Source organism: Sebastes fasciatus, chromosome 13 (assembly GCF_043250625.1).
Source record: "Sebastes fasciatus isolate fSebFas1 chromosome 13, fSebFas1.pri, whole genome shotgun sequence".
NCBI classification, from domain to species: Eukaryota; Metazoa; Chordata; class Actinopteri; order Perciformes; family Sebastidae; genus Sebastes; species Sebastes fasciatus.
In genome coordinates this window covers 8,648,137-8,665,557 of record NC_133807.1, presented here as the reverse complement: position 1 = coordinate 8,665,557, position 17,421 = coordinate 8,648,137, and the positions used below count along the sequence as shown (strand labels likewise).

At 41.4% G+C, this 17,421-nt stretch overlaps 2 protein-coding genes across 4 annotated transcripts in view; one reads left to right on the top strand and one right to left on the bottom strand.

Annotated features, from left to right (window-relative positions):
* The first annotated feature begins 417 nt into the window (after positions 1–417).
* dexi (Dexi homolog (mouse)) lies at positions 418–2,929 on the top strand. 2 transcript variants are annotated; one of them, XM_074655247.1, is made up of 3 exons: positions 418–554; positions 860–1,444; positions 1,708–2,929. In XM_074655247.1, exon 2 carries the CDS (start codon positions 991–993, stop codon positions 1,258–1,260), a length of 270 nt encoding a protein of 89 aa, XP_074511348.1. In that variant the 5' UTR covers positions 418–554; positions 860–990; the 3' UTR covers positions 1,261–1,444; positions 1,708–2,929. The 2 variants fall into 2 exon arrangements, with proteins under 2 accessions (XP_074511348.1, XP_074511347.1); XM_074655246.1 differs by having other exon boundaries at positions 449–587.
* Positions 2,930–5,307: 2,378 nt separating this feature from the next.
* ciita (class II, major histocompatibility complex, transactivator) overlaps positions 5,308–17,421 on the bottom strand; it is a 30,159-nt gene continuing 18,045 nt past the window's right edge. For both annotated transcript variants that reach the window (XM_074655244.1, XM_074655245.1), the window contains exons 5-22: positions 16,797–16,901; positions 16,542–16,607; positions 15,647–15,694; positions 14,396–14,563; positions 13,189–13,239; positions 12,874–12,987; positions 12,716–12,775; positions 12,357–12,574; positions 10,861–12,194; positions 10,139–10,675; positions 8,978–9,157; positions 8,748–8,819; positions 7,989–8,069; positions 7,788–7,871; positions 7,618–7,701; positions 7,427–7,510; positions 6,905–6,988; positions 5,308–5,897 (exon numbers count right to left, since the gene is read on the bottom strand). In XM_074655244.1, the coding sequence (XP_074511345.1) occupies positions 5,822–5,897; positions 6,905–6,988; positions 7,427–7,510; positions 7,618–7,701; positions 7,788–7,871; positions 7,989–8,069; positions 8,748–8,819; positions 8,978–9,157; positions 10,139–10,675; positions 10,861–12,194; positions 12,357–12,574; positions 12,716–12,775; positions 12,874–12,987; positions 13,189–13,239; positions 14,396–14,563; positions 15,647–15,694; positions 16,542–16,607; positions 16,797–16,901 (3,446 nt within the window). In that variant the 3' untranslated portion in view covers positions 5,308–5,821. The remainder of the gene's footprint in view (positions 5,898–6,904; positions 6,989–7,426; positions 7,511–7,617; positions 7,702–7,787; positions 7,872–7,988; positions 8,070–8,747; positions 8,820–8,977; positions 9,158–10,138; positions 10,676–10,860; positions 12,195–12,356; positions 12,575–12,715; positions 12,776–12,873; positions 12,988–13,188; positions 13,240–14,395; positions 14,564–15,646; positions 15,695–16,541; positions 16,608–16,796; positions 16,902–17,421) is intronic.

Genomic DNA, 17,421 nt, shown 5'->3' with positions numbered 1-17,421 from the left:
ACCGGCAATATTTGCACTATCTCTTTATATCATGTTTATTTTTGTTCATAGCTTATTTTGTAAATTGTACATTTTATTCTTATTTTATTCTAACGTTTTATCTATTTCTTTGTTATTATACTGTCTGACTTGCACCAACAAAAAACAAAGAAAATTCCTAGTGTATACCTCTTACACCTGGCAATAAACACCTTTCTGATTCTTCTGATTCTGATTCTTCTCTGTGAGCTGAGGCCAAATGATCTGGCTCACTAAAAAGAGCCTGAATTCCCATCACTAGTTCTCTCCCAACGGTAGACGCTCGATAGTCGAGTGGATGAAAACTACAACATTCACTTCCGGTGTTTAGCAGTGACGATTAAAGCACGCGACACGTCCTTGCGGAGCTGATCGACACCTCAAAGAGCCAATCACAGCCCGAGCCTGCAAAGCGGGTAGCCAATCAGCTCCCGAGGCTCCAGGTGTCGCTTTGTGGTCGGGGACTGTTTTGATGCAGTTGGCTAAAACATGTTAGTAGACGGGACGTCGTTTAAGCTGTAAAAACATCGACAGAAGCGTGTATTTTGTGAATGTTTCGTATTTTTCCGGTACGGCTGTGTGTGTACAAAAAAAACTCCAAATAACTTTGCTTACAGTAAATGTTCCTGTTAGGTTAGTTGTCATTAGCAACTGTTGTTAGCCTTATAGCAGGCTGGCATGGCGTGAATATCCGCAAAGAGTATGCGTGGAGCTAGCTAAACTAACGGGATGTTTTGGGTTATTACTACCTATGAAAGTCTACCTGTGTTGCTGTCGTTTTCTTTTGGACCGTACAGATAAATTAGCTCTTAAAATCTGCCTCTCAATCACTGTTTTGCAGGTTGGGACGAGCCGAAATGGACGCCCCAGCACCATCACCATCACCATCACCACCACCATCACCCCAGGGAGACTTCTAGCGGTGACACCAGCTGACTCCAGTCCGCCACATCCTGGCTCTCTTTCTTTTCTATGACACAGCCAATTTATGCCCAGATAGATTCGGTGGAATCGCTGTTGGACGAACTCCCATATATGTTTTATCTGGGCCTGTTCTTTGTGAACGTCCTGATCCTCTACTATGCATTCCTGATGGAGTACATCGTGCTGAATGTGGGGATAGTGTTTCTGCCTGAGGACATGGACCAGGCGCTGGTGGACCTCGGGGTGCTGTCCGACCCGGCCTCTGTCCCCTACGACACGGACACCGAGCTGGATATGTTTGAGGGGTACCTTGAGTGACAGACAGGCTGGTGCTGGAGGAAGAAGAAGAAGAAACATAAGTGGTGGTGGTGGTGATGGTGATGCAGAGGTTCATTGCAGATTGGACCAGTGTGAACACATCCTGTTCAGTGATGTGGGGAAAAGATGCCTCAAAGCCAATGCTGTTGCTGCCTTTTTCTCCCACAGACATATCAGTGAAAAAGTAAGCAGAGCACACAAAACATGCTGTGTTTTTAGGTCTTTTCTGTTTCATGATCAGAATGAGATACTAAGAATATAATATTATGCACTACAGCAAACAACTTTGTCTTTTGAGGGAGCAACTGATACAAACAGGATACTAAACCTACTTTTTTTTTACCCACAAAGCTCACCCTTTTTTTATGTTATATTGTAAGATAAGCTATGCAAAATGTTTCGGTGATGATCTTCTGAAGTCTTTTGTTTTTTTGGTCACGTCTCTAGGTTGTCTCGGCTCAAAAGAAGGTAGCCCGAGGAAGAGATTCAGCACCGCCGGCCACATGATCAGTGTGACTGTCCCATGGGAAGAGGAAGAGCACTCTGCAAAGGATCAGCTGTCGGCCAGTCTGTTGCCATTCTAATGGCAATCGACTCTGGGCAGTCGCACACCATGGGGGTTAGCACTGGCATCTGTGTCCTTCACTTGGGACACAATGACAGATGAAAAGGAAGCACAATGTGCTCTCAGTGGAAAGAGACAGCTGTTCCTCCCGTTTGGATGTAAAATGAATGTTACCAGAGATGTGGAGCATGACTCGGGTCGTCTGCATAGCGGCCACTTTCAGATACGGTAGCCCGACGTGACACCGAACAATCACCGTGCAAGATCTGGTGGCTGATTAAGGAAGTGAACTGAAATTTGCCACGTCAGTCACAGTGTGATGTCCTTCTACACAGTGTGACATCTCACAAGAACTGGCAAAGAGCGGGAAACATACTTAATCACTCACAGAACCACTAGTTTTAACTATTTGTCCCTTTTTAAGTTTTCAGAATGCATTGCAACTTTGCAGCCTCACGCATCCTCTTGAGGCGTCTTTTGAGGTCATCCATACTGTATGTCTGCTTCAGGGATGTACACACTCTCAGGAGCACAGTTAGGAACTATGGGTGCACTGGCAAAGACACAGACACTGGACACAGGCTGTGAAACTGTAGGATACAGCTCTCTTACAACATACCACACTTGCCACACTCATCACTGAAATGCGGAAAGTGTTAAAGTATCTAGGGAGAGCCATTTGTTTGATGCAGTGTGTGTTCTGATGAACTATATCACATTAGTAATTGCACATGCACATGTAATATTTCCACTTAAAAGTTAACAGCAATAGTTGTGACAGCTGTGATCACAGCTGGCCAGATGTGACAAACCGTTATCAGTACGAGTCGTGTCAAAGGCTGAAACCTCATTTGAAAAAGAAACTCAGAGAAGAAGTGCTTCAGATATTTTCATCCTCTATTTGTTGCCGTTTGTTTTAATGTTACAAATGTGTGTTATAGACACATAGAAAAGACTCAGCGCATGATATTGGTTGTGTTTAAAAATACTGGTTTAGTTGTCAGAATTCTGTTTTATTGCACTTTCTTCTGTTCAGTTTGTTATGAATTTAGAGTTCAGTTAATGAAATGTATATTCTTGGCAGCAATAATAAACTGGATCCAAGCAGTGAGGCAGTTCAATACTAGTAAGCCTTGAGAGTACTGTACATACTGTAGGTCTGTGAAGAGCACTTATAGCCCAGCTAAGGAACTAAACATTGATTTTGGAGGCAATACAGAGGAACTAGTATTTTCTCACTGCATACAGCACCCCGTCTATAAGCATATTGTGCATAATAATCATAGCAATGTGGTTGTTGTCCACCAAATAACTGAAGTCATAGAGACAAAAAATATTTTGAAATATTTGCATATGCATGTTTCATACTCTAAACATGCAACTAGAGTTTCATTGCCTGACTGTCAGTGTTTTGAACATTACATTCTGCTAGACAACCTTTCACCAACACTTTGTCAAATCAGCTTAAATGGCACACTAAACATGACCAGATATTTGTCCACAGCCACATTGTGTAACGAACAGAAAAAGAGCAGTGCTGGAACTCAAGAACAGGGATGTTAAAAAAAAAGTTGTGTCAAAAACGATGACAGCGCAGTTTAATATGAACAGACGATGAGATGTACCACTTCAAAACTGATTTGGTATGCAATGCAAGACTTTTTCAGAGTTCATACGGTTCAACCAGTATTGATTAATGACTGATAACCAAATTATTTCTTCTTTTTGGATTTAGGTTGCCTGAAAGCAATATTTTGTGGTGACCTTTATAATCTGTTTTTGGCGGGATAAAAAAATCATCTGAAACAGCATTTAGATCACATGACACTAAAGCTCAGGATACTCATATATATATATAATAATCATTAAATATTGTAAAACACGTTTGTATGGAATTTGATCCAAAAAAATCATAGGATCAAAAACCAGCAAAGGGCTTACTGTAGTTGAACGGTGAATGGTGTGTAATAAACCTGCCATGCTGGAGGTTGAGGGCAGCTGACGTCAGTACAATGAGTTGAGTAAATCAAACATTAAAGTGGCTCCCCATATTCTAAAAAAATCAATTGTGAATGAAGCTGTTAGATGGGGAGGACCCTAGTTTTGTCTGAAAACTGTTTAGAAATCCCTGGTGTTATAGTTGCAGGTATCAGACTTTTTTGTGCCATTTCCCAGACATGATACCACACTGTGCTGGTACGGTTAGTGGAAACCCACGAGACTTCCCATGAGGACTGTGACGGATCATCAACATTCAGCCGTTACCCAGTGCTTGTGTCATCCCTCCACATCTGCTTCTTTGCAGGCAGACATGCACACATGCTATGATAAGCTATGGATCGTAACAGAGTTTTATTTTCCAATGTGTATTTAATAAACTTTGAGAGAATGCCAGCTTTTTTGCCTCTTACTTCGACTCTCCCTTTTTTGGATGTGTGTTCATTGGTTATCTTGTTGTAGACGGAAACGTTGTTCTTTTAAAGTGGACTTGTTGATCTGTTTACTTGTTACCATGTGTTCTTTTGGTGTCACTTTTACATTTTGTCCACAAGAGAGCATCAGTGCACCAGACAACAACAGGAGGTTGGTGGAACGCTTTGATGCTGCTGGTGTTTGATAAAGAAAATCCTCAACCGATGAGATGGCGATCCTCATCCTCGGTTTAATTTGCAAGTCAAACATTGCCCAAATGAGCCAGATTAGCATTTTGGTTCAGTTCATTCATTCATTTGAACTGATGAACAAATCTGAGAAGTGGGTGGAGGTTTCAGAGGTCTGGTGGAACCAGGTCCAAATGTCCAAACTTGTTGGAAATACCTGTGATTCTCTTATATTTGAGCTTATTTTTGTTTAATCTCACTTTTAAAGGATTGCCGTAGCGATTTAGTAGTCCTCTTCCATAATGTTGGGGGACTTACAAGAGAGATCAGAAAAGTAATTGTCAAAATAAAAATGTCAGTGTCAGTTATCCTAATTTATAGTCTCAAATATGGGTCAAGCCACCAAAGCACTGGATCCTTCATTTCCCATAATGCAACTCAACAGCCTCCCTGTCTGGTAGATGTCTATGTGTCTCAAACTCCACACCCCCTGTTCGTAACACAAGCTTTCTGCTAAGAATGTAATATAAATCTCAAGAGACATCTGAGCTCACTTAAAGGAACATGACAAGTGTTAAGTGATTAGCATTTATGTCGTCAGTAAAGTTCAGTTTTTCCCCTTATTTTACCATGATGTCACAATTGGGGAAAGCCTGCCCTCACTTTGTACAGTCAGTAACACATGGCTTAATGCAAATAGAGTTATATGATCAACTACGCAGAGTTTCAGACACTTTAACATTTTAAAGGTCAGTTTGCATAAAAATAGAGAACAGAAACCTATTGGGAAGGAAGCGAAAAGAAGTTGTTAATAACCAGATGAATTCAGTAAACACGTCAAATGGTTAGTGGAAAAAAAAAAAGAGGAAAGAAAATAATGCATCAGGTGACAACATGAACATTTTTATTTATATTAAAGTGCCAAGTGATTGTTAAGCAATCCATCATTTACAGCCACAGAGTCAGTGCAAACAAAAATACTGTTAAAGTCGCAATAAAAGAACGCACATCAAATACAGGACAGCAGGCCTCTAGGGTGATGACATCAGACAGGAAACACATCTATAATAAAGACAAGTATCATAGTGCAAATAGGCTTTTTGAGTTTGTACCACACACTCATACAGTACACACATGCAGCACTGTGTAATGCTGAATCATTCCCTGTTGTAGCGCCAAGTGGTAACTGTTGAATAAAGCAGCGAAGAATTTTCCATTTTTGGTTTGTTTTCATGTGCTTTCTCTCTCTCTCTCTCTCTCTATTTAACGCTCTCTTTGTTCCTGTTCCTGTTCTTAAACAAACATGCTTTGGAAAATGTATTGTGTAGTGTAAACATGTACGCGTGAGATGCACGATTAAAAGTCCATAGCCCTGTTGTAGAGGTTTCATATCGTTCTACTGCGAACGGATCCGGTTGTCCTGCTGTTGAAGTCTCTCAAACACTCCGTAGGGAATGCACTGGTTCCACATCCTGTGATAGGATGAGATGGAAAGAGATACAATGATGTAATATGCTAGGAAAGGAAACTAGATAACAATACTTTAGTTTTGGTTGTGGAACTATTAAAGGGTAACTATTTTTCAACCTGGACACTATTGTCCCATGTTTTTGTTTCTAACTGACGAATATGAACAATCATTTCTGAAATTGGGCCAGTATTGAGGGAGAGCGCCGTAGACGGCAGCCGTTCACGGGCTGCAATGTAAACCCAATGGGGCAAGCGTACACCGTCATTTACATCCACTGCTTGTTTTTGCCACGACAGGCTCTGATTGTTATTATAAGTGTCTGACATTTTGGAAAGAGTCTCGCTCAAGGTGAAGTCTCATTCTGCGAGGTGACTTGCTGCTGGAAGACAACGGTGGAAAAGTGGAATACATCCATGGTTGAAACACTGCGAGTGCCAGATGGGCAGAGTTTGTTGTGTTGGAGTGCAGAAAGCGTAGCTTAGTGTCATCTAAAAGATTTTAAATGTCATGGCTGAATATTTAGATGATTTCCACAATGTTGATGAGGTCATTGAATTTGATGGCCGCCCGTATTTATTTGAGCCAGAGTATACGGATATTTAGATTTCACAACACTTCTCCTTGAGCGGGACTTGGACACGATAACAAACAAAACGGATCAAGCAAAAGGTAAGAAATATGTTTATTTCTCTGTAGGGCTCTTTCCATAATGCCGTCAGACACTTATAATAACAATCTGAGCCTGTCAGAAAAAAACAAGCACTTTTAGTGGATGTAACGTTACATTGACGCTGCTCACTTGCCCTCATAGCTCGTTTCGCGGCTGCAGGTTACAGCGTTTTCCCTCAATACTGGACCACTTTCAGAAACTGTTGTCCCCATTAGACACTTAGACACAGAAACATGGGAAAATAGGGTCCAGGTTTAAAAACACCGAAGTTAAACATCTTGCCTAAAAAAGGGTGTACTGGACAACATGACGTTGATCACACAACCAGGTTTTCTCACCTCAAAGTCTTCATTTGTCTACAGTTTCTCAGACTGGCTCCCAGGCTCTGTGCTCCAACATCTGTCAGCTTGTTAAACTTCACGCTGTCAAACACAAAACAGTGTAAATATCAATATCCTCAATGTGTACTACCATATCTACTGGATAGTGACAATAAATCCATGTAAACACATCATTTTGTCAACATATTAGTGACTACAGACCAACAGATCAGCTGATCAACATTCACTTGTGTCTAATCATAGTTCACTGGTTCCTCTTTTGATCTGTGTGTGTGTGTGTGTGTGTGTGTGTGTGTGTGTGTGGGAGTTTCAATTTCTGTCTGTTGAAGGTCTGATGAAACTTAAATTCAGTACAAAATACATATATAGTACATTTTCTCATTACTTAAATAAATGGTGAGGTATTACTCCGTATTTCTACAAGATATTTGTTGCTGGGATACACATCAAAGCAGACACATACACATATAAATCATATACAGTATGTATATGCTTATATATGACATTATATAGTCTTACTCCAGGTCAGTGAGCGAAGCCATGTGTGGGAGGACAGCTGCTAAAGTCTCTGCCCCTTCGTCAGAAATCACGTTACTGTAGAGACTGGAAAAAAATAAAGGGAGGAGAGAGGGAAGTGAGATTCTGTGGGTTTACACTGTATGTGCCACTGTGGGTGTTGTTGTTTAGGTATATGTGTGTGTATTATATACCTTAAACAGTGCAGTTTGGGCAGATCCCTCAGCATGGTTGCCAGATTCTTCACCCCCTGGTCTCCTATACAGTTCTGTGACAGACTAGAAACCAGAAGGAGAGGGTAAACACACACACAATGTACATACAAATTGTATTATGTTGTACAGGATGAGAAAGGAACACTCACTTGAGTATCTCAAGGGAACCAAGCGAGACTAAAACATCGGCCAGTTTCTCTGCTCCTTTGTCGCCTATCTTACTGTTCTCTAGACTGAAGGAGGAGAGAGAGAGAGAGAGAGAGAGAGAGTGAGACACTAGAAACAAACACATAAACACAGAGAGATAGATGCACTGAGAGAGAACTAGAAGTAAAGGTGTGTATATTTACTCTAAGTGCTGTAGGTCATGTAGACCTGGCAGGAGCTCCCACAGCTTGGGGAGAACCAGGGGACCTTTCTCTGGACCAAGCCTAGAGAGAAAGATAATATCCTCATCATCATCATCATTAGAGCTGCACACTTCATCAAAATTATAACAAAATTGCAATATGGCCTACAGCAATTTTCAAATCGTAGGAGGCACAATATTTGTTAAAGGCGAAATTTGAGTCAAAATACCAATTTATATTAAATATTGTTGTGCTGCACAGATATCCTGGACTACCTCAAATAACCTTCCATTAGAAATGAGACAAAACTACCTCTTTTAAACTGTCCTCTTTTAAAACTGGTTTAAAAACTTTTTTTTATATATATAAAACAGCTTTTAATTGGAGTTTCTCTTTTTGTTTTATGCTTTTATTCATTTATTCATTCTTATTTATTGTCTCATATCTAATAATTTGTAATTGCACTGCGTATTTTCTATTTGTCTGGGATGTCTGGAAGCACTTTGTAAACTTGTTTTTAAAAAGCGCAATATAAATAAAGCCTATTATTATTATTATTACACATCATATTCATCATGTTTTTCAATGAAAATTAGAATAATTATGTAAAAATGATCATTCCCTCTGATATAACAAATAATAATGCAATTGCAATATCAGTCAAAATGATCTCAATTGCATATTTTTCAAAATCGTTCAGCCCTAGTCATCATCATCATCATCATCATCATCATCAGTTCAAATGTCGGAGTTACTCACCCCAACTCCAGCTTGTGTAGCTCTCTGACTGCTGGTACTCCCTCCGCCAGGATGGAATCTGATTGGCTGGAACTACGAGTAAACACAACGCACACTTCAACTGTCAGACACATATAGTTTGTATGTTGTAAAGTGTAACTGTGTGTGTGTGTGTGTGTGTGTGTGTGTGTGTGTGTGTGTGTGTGTGTGTGTGTGTGTGTGTGTGTGTCTGTGTGTGTGTGGTGTGTTACCTGTCCGACAGCCTCTTGTGCGTATGGATGTTCACCAGCTTTGCCAGGTGCTCTATGTGACACACCTGTGTGGCTTTCAGAGGGTGGATCTTGAATTTGGACACGGACCCTTGTAGGAGCCCTTCTTCGCCACTCTGCTCCAGCTGCTCCCATAAGGTGATGACATCAGCAATGCATGCCCTATAAGACAACCAAGGGGTTGATGTTGTTATTAAGGGAACATCATCTGACACTGATGAAGGAATACATTCTCAAAAAATACAGGGCTCTATTTGAATTATATAATTATTATAATGTATGTTTATGCTATAGTATAATGCTCATTAGCCTTGGAAGTAACATGTTTACTACCGTAGGCAGTGCAGTAGTTAGCCAGACATAAAAATTACACATTGCTACCACAGTTTAAACAATTTAAATGCTAAGTATCGCTCTTACTACAGCCCCATGAAAACTGCTTCAGATTGTGGATCAATCCAAAGCTTGACAGACCTATCCTTATTATGGGTTGCTAAGCTATGATTGGACAATCACTGTTTGGGGAAGATGTTTAAAGAGGACCTATAATGTTTTTGTGATGTTTCTCTTTCCTTTAGTGTGCTATATTGTGTTTTGTGCATGTAAGAGGTCTGCAAAGTTACAAAGCCCAAAGTCCACACCAAAGGGAGTTGTTACTCTCCTCCACAGAAACACTGCTCCTGAACTGCCTGAAACGCCTCGCTTGAAGTCCTGCCTTTTGCGTAACGTGGTGATGTCACCAAGTAATACATTTGCATAATATCGGCCTAGCGGCTAGTTTGGCACATCCTCAAACAAAGCTAGTTAGAGCGGAGCTGGAGAGGAGTCTGAAGAATTTGGTTCGGTTGACCAATCACAACAGAGTGGGCCAGCTGACCAATCAGAGCAGACTGGGCTTTTCGGGAGGAGGGGGGGCAGGAACACAAACAGAGCATTACAGACACAGGGTGAAAAGAGGTGTTGCAGCACAGCCGGTATGAGAAAAATAAAGTGTTTTTTGCAGCATTAAAGCATGTAAACATGCTCTAATAGAAACCCCAAATACTCCAAAAGTGTGCACTTGAAAATAAGCATAATAGGTCTTCTTTAACAAACTCAATTGATATCAAGCAGCTTTTTTGAGAAGTGAATTGTAACCAGTACCTGTATGTGTTGATGTTGTTGAGCCCCACCAGAGTTCTGAGTCCCGAAATCTGTATCCCAGAATCCTCCAGATCCAAACAGAACCTTCTACCTTCAGCTCCGCCCCTTTCCAGAACGTTCTGCACGGCGAACACGTCCGACGGCTTGAGCGGAACTCCGTTAAATGTCAAGACTTCTGGAAGATTCGCCGCCAGGTGAGCGACTAATCGTGCGCTGCCACTGTCTCTGTTACCATCACCACGCGTGGAACTCGCCTCATAAATGTAGTGACAAGCCTCCAGAACCTGGGCGGAGCTTAGGTCACCGTGGGAAAGACCCTCGAGGTGTTTTGTAACTAAAGCCTGCTTGGCGGCCACCATATCTCTGAATGCTGTTTCTGTGCAGGAGTGAAGCCTTGGCAGCTCTGTCCTGTTGTGGAACAGGAGCCCAGCTGCAAATTGCTGAGTGAGTTCGAGCTCCTCCCTTTGAGGCCGCCGACGACCCTTCTGGCTCGACTGGAAAGGGAGGGTCTGGAGGAAGGCACGGTCTGTTACGGTCCTGGGGAAACAGGAAGTGGGAAAGAGTCAGGGAAATTCAGAGAGGGTGCAGCAATGAAAGTAAAAGAGAAAAGAGGCTGGGAGTGGAAAGGGATATGCTCTTTCATTTTCAATCAAGGGACAGATTAAAAGCTTAGAATGGTCTTACAACATAGAAGAAGACTATTTTCTTCACATGAAACTTACTTTGACAAAGACAAATGGACGCCTGCCAGGTAACTCTGAAGGAAAGGGTTGGCCCACAACAGGATGTGGTCGTCACCGGTCTGAGCCTTTTTATTGTCGGTCCTCCCCTTGTTTCCCCTCTTTTCTCCTTTCTCTCCTGTTCCCGTCTCTTCTATGTCCTCTCTTCCTCCTCCCTCTCTCTCACCACTTGAGACAACCGACCTCGTCTTCAGGTGGTAAGAGAAGAAGAGCCCCGTCCTGTGGCCGAATGCCCTGAGTTTGGCAGATATGGTCCGTCCTGTGGGGAGGATGGAGGAGTTTGCTTTCACCCCCTCCCAGGCCAAAGAACTCAGCTGGGACAGCAACTCTCTCTCCTTTGTTCTATCTACATCCCCATCAACGTCATCTTCTTCTAGCTCCTGTCTTTTTGACCCCCTTGCTCTTCGGGTGCGAGAGCCAGTGCGAACCGGTGCTCTGGACGTTTTGCGACGCCTACTCACTTGAGAACTATTCGAGATTTGCGTCTGGGTTTCTTCTTCTGATTGCACAGATACTTCTGATTGAGTTTCATCCTGCGAGGGCGAGCTCTTACTGTCCTTTTCCATTGTCAGACGAAGCACTTGATGGCAGAGCCCAGTTAAAGTTCTCGGTAGGGCCTCCGAACTTTTGCACTGCTCTAAAACCAAGCAGACCAACCGACACAGTCCAGGGTTCCAGCAGAGGAGACGTAGATAGCTGCAGTTTTTTAAGCAGTCCAAAGCAGGTGCTCTGAGGTCAGGATCGGTGAAGTACTGGGACAAATATGTCTCTACGTTTGCAGGGTTGAAGCCACACACCTCCAAAAGGCTGTCCGTCCGCCGGAGTAGCTGGCTCGCGGTGCCTCTTGGTCGAGTAGAGAGCAGAAGAGTGCAGCCTGGAAGGAGCAGCCTCTGAAGGATGCCAGAATATAACTGTTTTACTGTGTAGCTCTGTGCTTTACTGTCTTTCAGCAATGACGTTACCAAGTCTTTTTCTTGAGTCTGGAGAAGAATTTCAAGATCCCGCAACTCACCGAACCCATCAAAAATGACGAGCACGCGCTTAGGAGCTGCGAGGATTTGAGCGTACACTGCTTTAGGGTCCATGCAGGGAGGGACAAAGGAGGAGAGATTTAACAGGAGGGTCTGGAGGCTAAAGGTCGCCTCCGTTAAAGAGAGCGCGTTGCCGTCTAAAAAGAAGACAAAGTCAAACTGTGGGAAGCAGTCTTTAGACCAGTCAAGGCACAGTTTCCTGATCAGGGTGGATTTTCCCATGCCAGCATTGCCGAGTAGCAAAATGTAGCTTTTGGGTTTGTCTCCATTTGAGCCTTCGAAGATCTGAGTGGAAAAAGACAAACATATAGGGTACCAGTGAGTAGAAGCCAGTGATTTCACTAGTCATATAAACAAATCAAAATACTTTATAGTATTACATTTGTCTGTGTTCAAAAAGCACTAGATGATAACTGTTTTTCTATCGAACTAAAGTGAAACTCTTACTTGACTCTGCTCCAACAAGCTTTTTTGCCGATCTGTATCTCCCATGATGACTAGCTCCTTGTCCAGGACTTTATTTGTGTTTTTTCCAGAGCGAAGAACTTCTCTCCGGCTCACTTGCACATCTACGTAATGAGAAGTCAGGCTAAGGCCTGACCCCATATCCTGGCAGGTTTGACTCATATGGGCTTTGGCTTCCTGAATGTAGTCCTTTACAACCTCTGAAAAAGAAATACAACTGAATTTGAATCCGCTTCTACAAAAAAGAGCATGATTTAGTAGTAGTACTTTCATTGTAGTAGCACTTTCAAGACATTTGACATCAAAGCAGGGGAGAGGAATAAAAGCTTGTGGTAACTCACGTGGAGTATCAAGGACAGTGGGAGACTGAGGGAGAGGGGATTCCTTACACGTAGTTATCTCTGAAATGCAACATGTCAGGATATTTGTAACATGGCAATAACTCTACAAGGTGATTTACACACAAGGAGAAAGAAATCAGACAGATGCTGGTACTCACCATTGCTGGGGGAGAGGGGGGAGGCCCAAGGGGGCACACCGGCTCTGCTAGCGGTGTCTGACAGAGTACCTGTTGGGGATGAGCTCATTTGGACTGGCGCTACCGCACCGTTCGCTACAAACACAAGAAAAGAACTGCATTCACACATACTGCAGTTGGTAGAGAGTGGTTTCCATGTTGCAGAGCTAAAACTGCACATGTGGAACCAAAACCTACATAACACTACCAGAATGAGATCTCTGTATGCATGCACAAAAGTAGAGAACGGCAGACACACACACATATACATCCCAGGTTAAAGAGTTTTATACTCACTCGGGGAGAGTGGTGGCACTTGTTGTTTGAAGGGTGGTGAGGCAGCAGGAACTGTATTAGAAATAAGGGTTAGAGTATGTACTGTTGTTACAGTATATGTGCAATACACAGAAACGCAAAGCAAGTTAATATGTTTAACATGTTTCATACAGAAAGTGCTTTACATAGTGCACAGCATACATTTAAAAGTAAAAGAGTAATTTATATTTAACACAATAAAACGCAAATTAAATGGACAGAAACAAAATGTAAAAGAAAAATTTAAAGGGGACATATCATTAAAAACTATTTATTGCTTTTTTCAGTGCAGTACACATGTACAGTATACATTTGGGTATCTGGAGTGCCTACCATCCCACAAAATGTGACATAAGACAAACCAGTCTGTTTTTGTGGGCTGCCTGGATCAGAAAACATGTGATTCAACAAGCCATTCAGATTTGGCTCCCCTTCCTATGTCACATGCAGGTTCATTAGAATATAGCACCCACAGCTTGAGAACTACTTTTGCAAAGGTGCACCATATTTTTCTTACAAGCCAATCAGAGTGGACTGGGCTTTTTCAGGAGGGGGTCTTAAAGAGACAGGCGCTAAAACAGAGCGTTTCAGACAGAGGGTGAATACAGGTATATTAAGACAGACGGTATGAGTATAATAATGTGTTTTTTGAACATTAAAGTATGTAAACATATTCTAGTAGAAACCCAAAATACAAGTATGAACCTGAAAATTAGCATGATATATCCCCTTTAAAATGAAAACAGACATAGATAGGGAGGAGATCAGGATGTGGAATTAGATTTACAAAACATCTCAAATCTTCAGAGAAGCTTATCCCAAGAAGTGTTGCATGATAACTAAAGGCAGATTGGCGTGCATTGCTGTCAGTGGCAGTGTTCTTTTTTAATACAACCGCTAGCAGTTGCCAAAGTCCGAAATTTTCAAATCCTTTTGGGGACAAAGGACTGAGCCATGGGAGACTCTGCATGCCTTTAGATACATACAGTAATCTTGACAGAAACAAAATAGTCCCAGTCTATCTGGCTACATGCTTAATTGACTCAAAAACAGATATTGAATGTGATTATGATGGAAATATTTGGAAGAAAAAGTATCTAGATGAATATGAAAAAACTGCATATCAACTGAGTCTTTATTTCCTCTACACAATCAACATTGTATGTATATATGTGAATACCGTACTCACCTAATATGTAGGTAGGTGTAGCAGCTGTATTGGGATGTGGAAGTCTAATGACCTGATATGCTGGGGCATCTGGGATGGTGATGAACTGAATGGAGGGATGGAGATGAAGGATTCTGGGTGTAGTGGTTGAGGGGTCTGCCGGGGTCTCTGCTGGACTTGGCTCTGACCCTATAAAGGAAGCAGAGACAACATTTGTATCTTTCTCTGCCAGCAGAGTTTGTTAATCTTTAGCGTACCAAAACAACAGAGGTTGAACAAGGAAAACAAGCTGATAGTTTGTCTTCCAAGGGCAGAACAAGGCATTTAGATCCAAAGATTTTGTCTCATGATTGAGACTTTAATTTTAGCAGACTTAAAAGACAAGAATGATTGTCCTGGCAGATTACAACTGTGTACGGCGAGTAACTTTAAACTGGAATGACAGGAGTTTTCATCATAGTGAGAACTAAATCGGATATCTAACAAGCACCAAACCGATCTGGAGGAAGTCGAGTGAGAGTTCTTCTTTTGGCAACTTCTTTTGGCAACTTCACAATTTAACTTCCTGTTTTTTGATCTGCATTCCTATGCCATGAAGGAACCAAGTCAAGCAAAGCCAACCAACAACATCACGTGGTTTGCCTTGTCTGTCAAATGTCATTTTATTTGTATATATCTCATGTGCATAACACTCAGATGTTTTGGTCTGTTTAAAACATAATCTTAAACATTACAGCGGCACGCAACGTATTACATTAGCATTTTACCGTGCAGTGTGGTAACTGATATTTCGTATGTCATTAATTGATGTATTTTTAGCAATGATCAAATGTTTCTCATCCCTTTAAAGGAGCAGTGTGTAGGATTTAGTGGCATATAGAGGTGAGGTTGCAGATTGCAACCAACTGAATACCACTTTGCTCACTCTTCCCTTTCCAAGGGTGTCGGAGAACTACGGTGGCCTTCAGGTAACGTAAAAACGCGAAAAGCTCTATCTAGAGCCACTGTTTTGTTTGTCCATTCTGGGCTACTGTAGAAACATGGTGGACTCCTTGAAGAGGACCCGCTCCCATATGTAGATGGGAAGGGCTCATTCTAAGCTAACGAAAACACAACACAAATTTTTAGTTTCAGGTGATTATACACTAATGAAAACAGTTATGATTATTATATTCTATTTTCACCATCGAAGCATTATCGTCCCTTTAAATGTTTAAAAAGTGTCTATGTGTTCCCCTAAGAATTACAGCAGCAGAAACATTAGAAATGTACCTTGAGTGACAGTTGGCTCAGCCTGTGCCCCTTTGGTTTTTTGTCGACCTGCAAGAGATGAAAAACGACCAACGTTACAACATCTCTCTTATCTAACCTCACATGCAGGCAGCCACAAAAGCAACACGTTTTAAAAAAGTTATTTTTATAAAACTGTTACTACTCCTGAGAGTGGTGCAATCTTCTGTACTCCTAATGGCAAAAACAATCAATCCGAACTGAGCAGTCTCTAAGCAAACTCTGATCAAACGGTCAAACTAGGCAGCGCTGATCAAATATGAATCAATATTCTGTTACTGTAATACCTATTTCTCGCCTCAAATGTTTTCAGAAACATCTTGTAGTGTACTGTTTAGCTGTAAAATGAGATCATGGATATAGTGACCGTTTTATAAAAATAACATTTCATCATATTTGCTCAAGGTTACCAACTGCAGCTTTAATGCATGATGTATATTTTTTTATGCATTTTTTCCTACCATTCCATGCAGCCATTGGTTTCCATTCATTTCTGTGCAATGTGATTTCATTGTTACATTATTGCTGCATGGTAATGAACTTTAAGCAAAGATTAATTTTTTAAAAAAAATTGCGCTGCATCATCACATAACAATAACGTACATTTGGTTCAGTGTGATGTTTCAAAAGTCTGCTGAATGATTTTCCTGTAACACTGATATGACGGAAACCAATGACTTCCTGGAATAGTCTAACAAACACATAGACTTCTAAAACACACCAGCACGATTTGCATAAAGACAAAACATTAGCCACGAGATGGGCTGGTGGCTCCCATGACACCGTGAGGGTTATATATTTCACAGTGCCCCACATTATAAGCCAGGTCAAAAATAGTTAACAGACAGGAATCAAACAGACAATGTGGGTAGGTCACCTGCTGCTCTTTGCCTTTTTGGCCTAGATGGTGTGCTCTCATCAGTGCACTGTTGTGACCGGGGAACTGGAAAAGAGTAATATAAAGAGAACATGTAAACTTGCCAAGCAAGAAAAACTGATACATTGGATCAGACTTGCAGAATATTTTGACTGCAATCCTAAAATTAAGTTTTATATGAAAAAGGGATGATCACACAACTGAGCAGATGTTGAGCTGCTGTTAGTAGGTTGTAGTTAGCTGTTGGTTATTTACCTCTGGCTCTTTTTCTCCTGGTTTTTGTATTGTCTGTTACTTTATCCTCCTGTACCTGCTGGTGGCTGTCTGGGCTGGGCAGCTCTGTTGGCTTGGGAAGATCACCTGAAAGTGCATGAAAGAGGAAGTAAAAGAGTCAGTGATGCAGTTAATAGACACAGTAACCAAAAAATATTGTTTTTCTCAGTAGTGAACTGAAAATCCGGCCAGTGAAGCATGTTTCTCCAAACACCTTGAAGATTAGAAAAAGGAAGTGGTAGACGGTAAATCTTAAGGAAACATAGCCCTTGTGGTTCTTTTCGGCATTGGCTTTACTTCCTTACTGTTTGGGGTCATACAGACACCACTGCTAAATGTCTCAAATTTTTCACATCAAATTCATTTTTTTTTATTTTCTACTGATATGTAGAAATGTGTTGAATTTATAACCCTTCTCTTCTCACACTGGGCTTGCACATTTACCTAAAGGTGACAAACATGCAAAAATGTCCATACAGCATTGTTATTATACCAAATAAGGAAGTATGTTACATGGACTTTGTATGTCTGTCTATCTGTTATCCATCCTCTGTCTACTAATATGTTTGTTTTAAACTTTAAATTAGACCTTTTCTTTTTCTCCTTT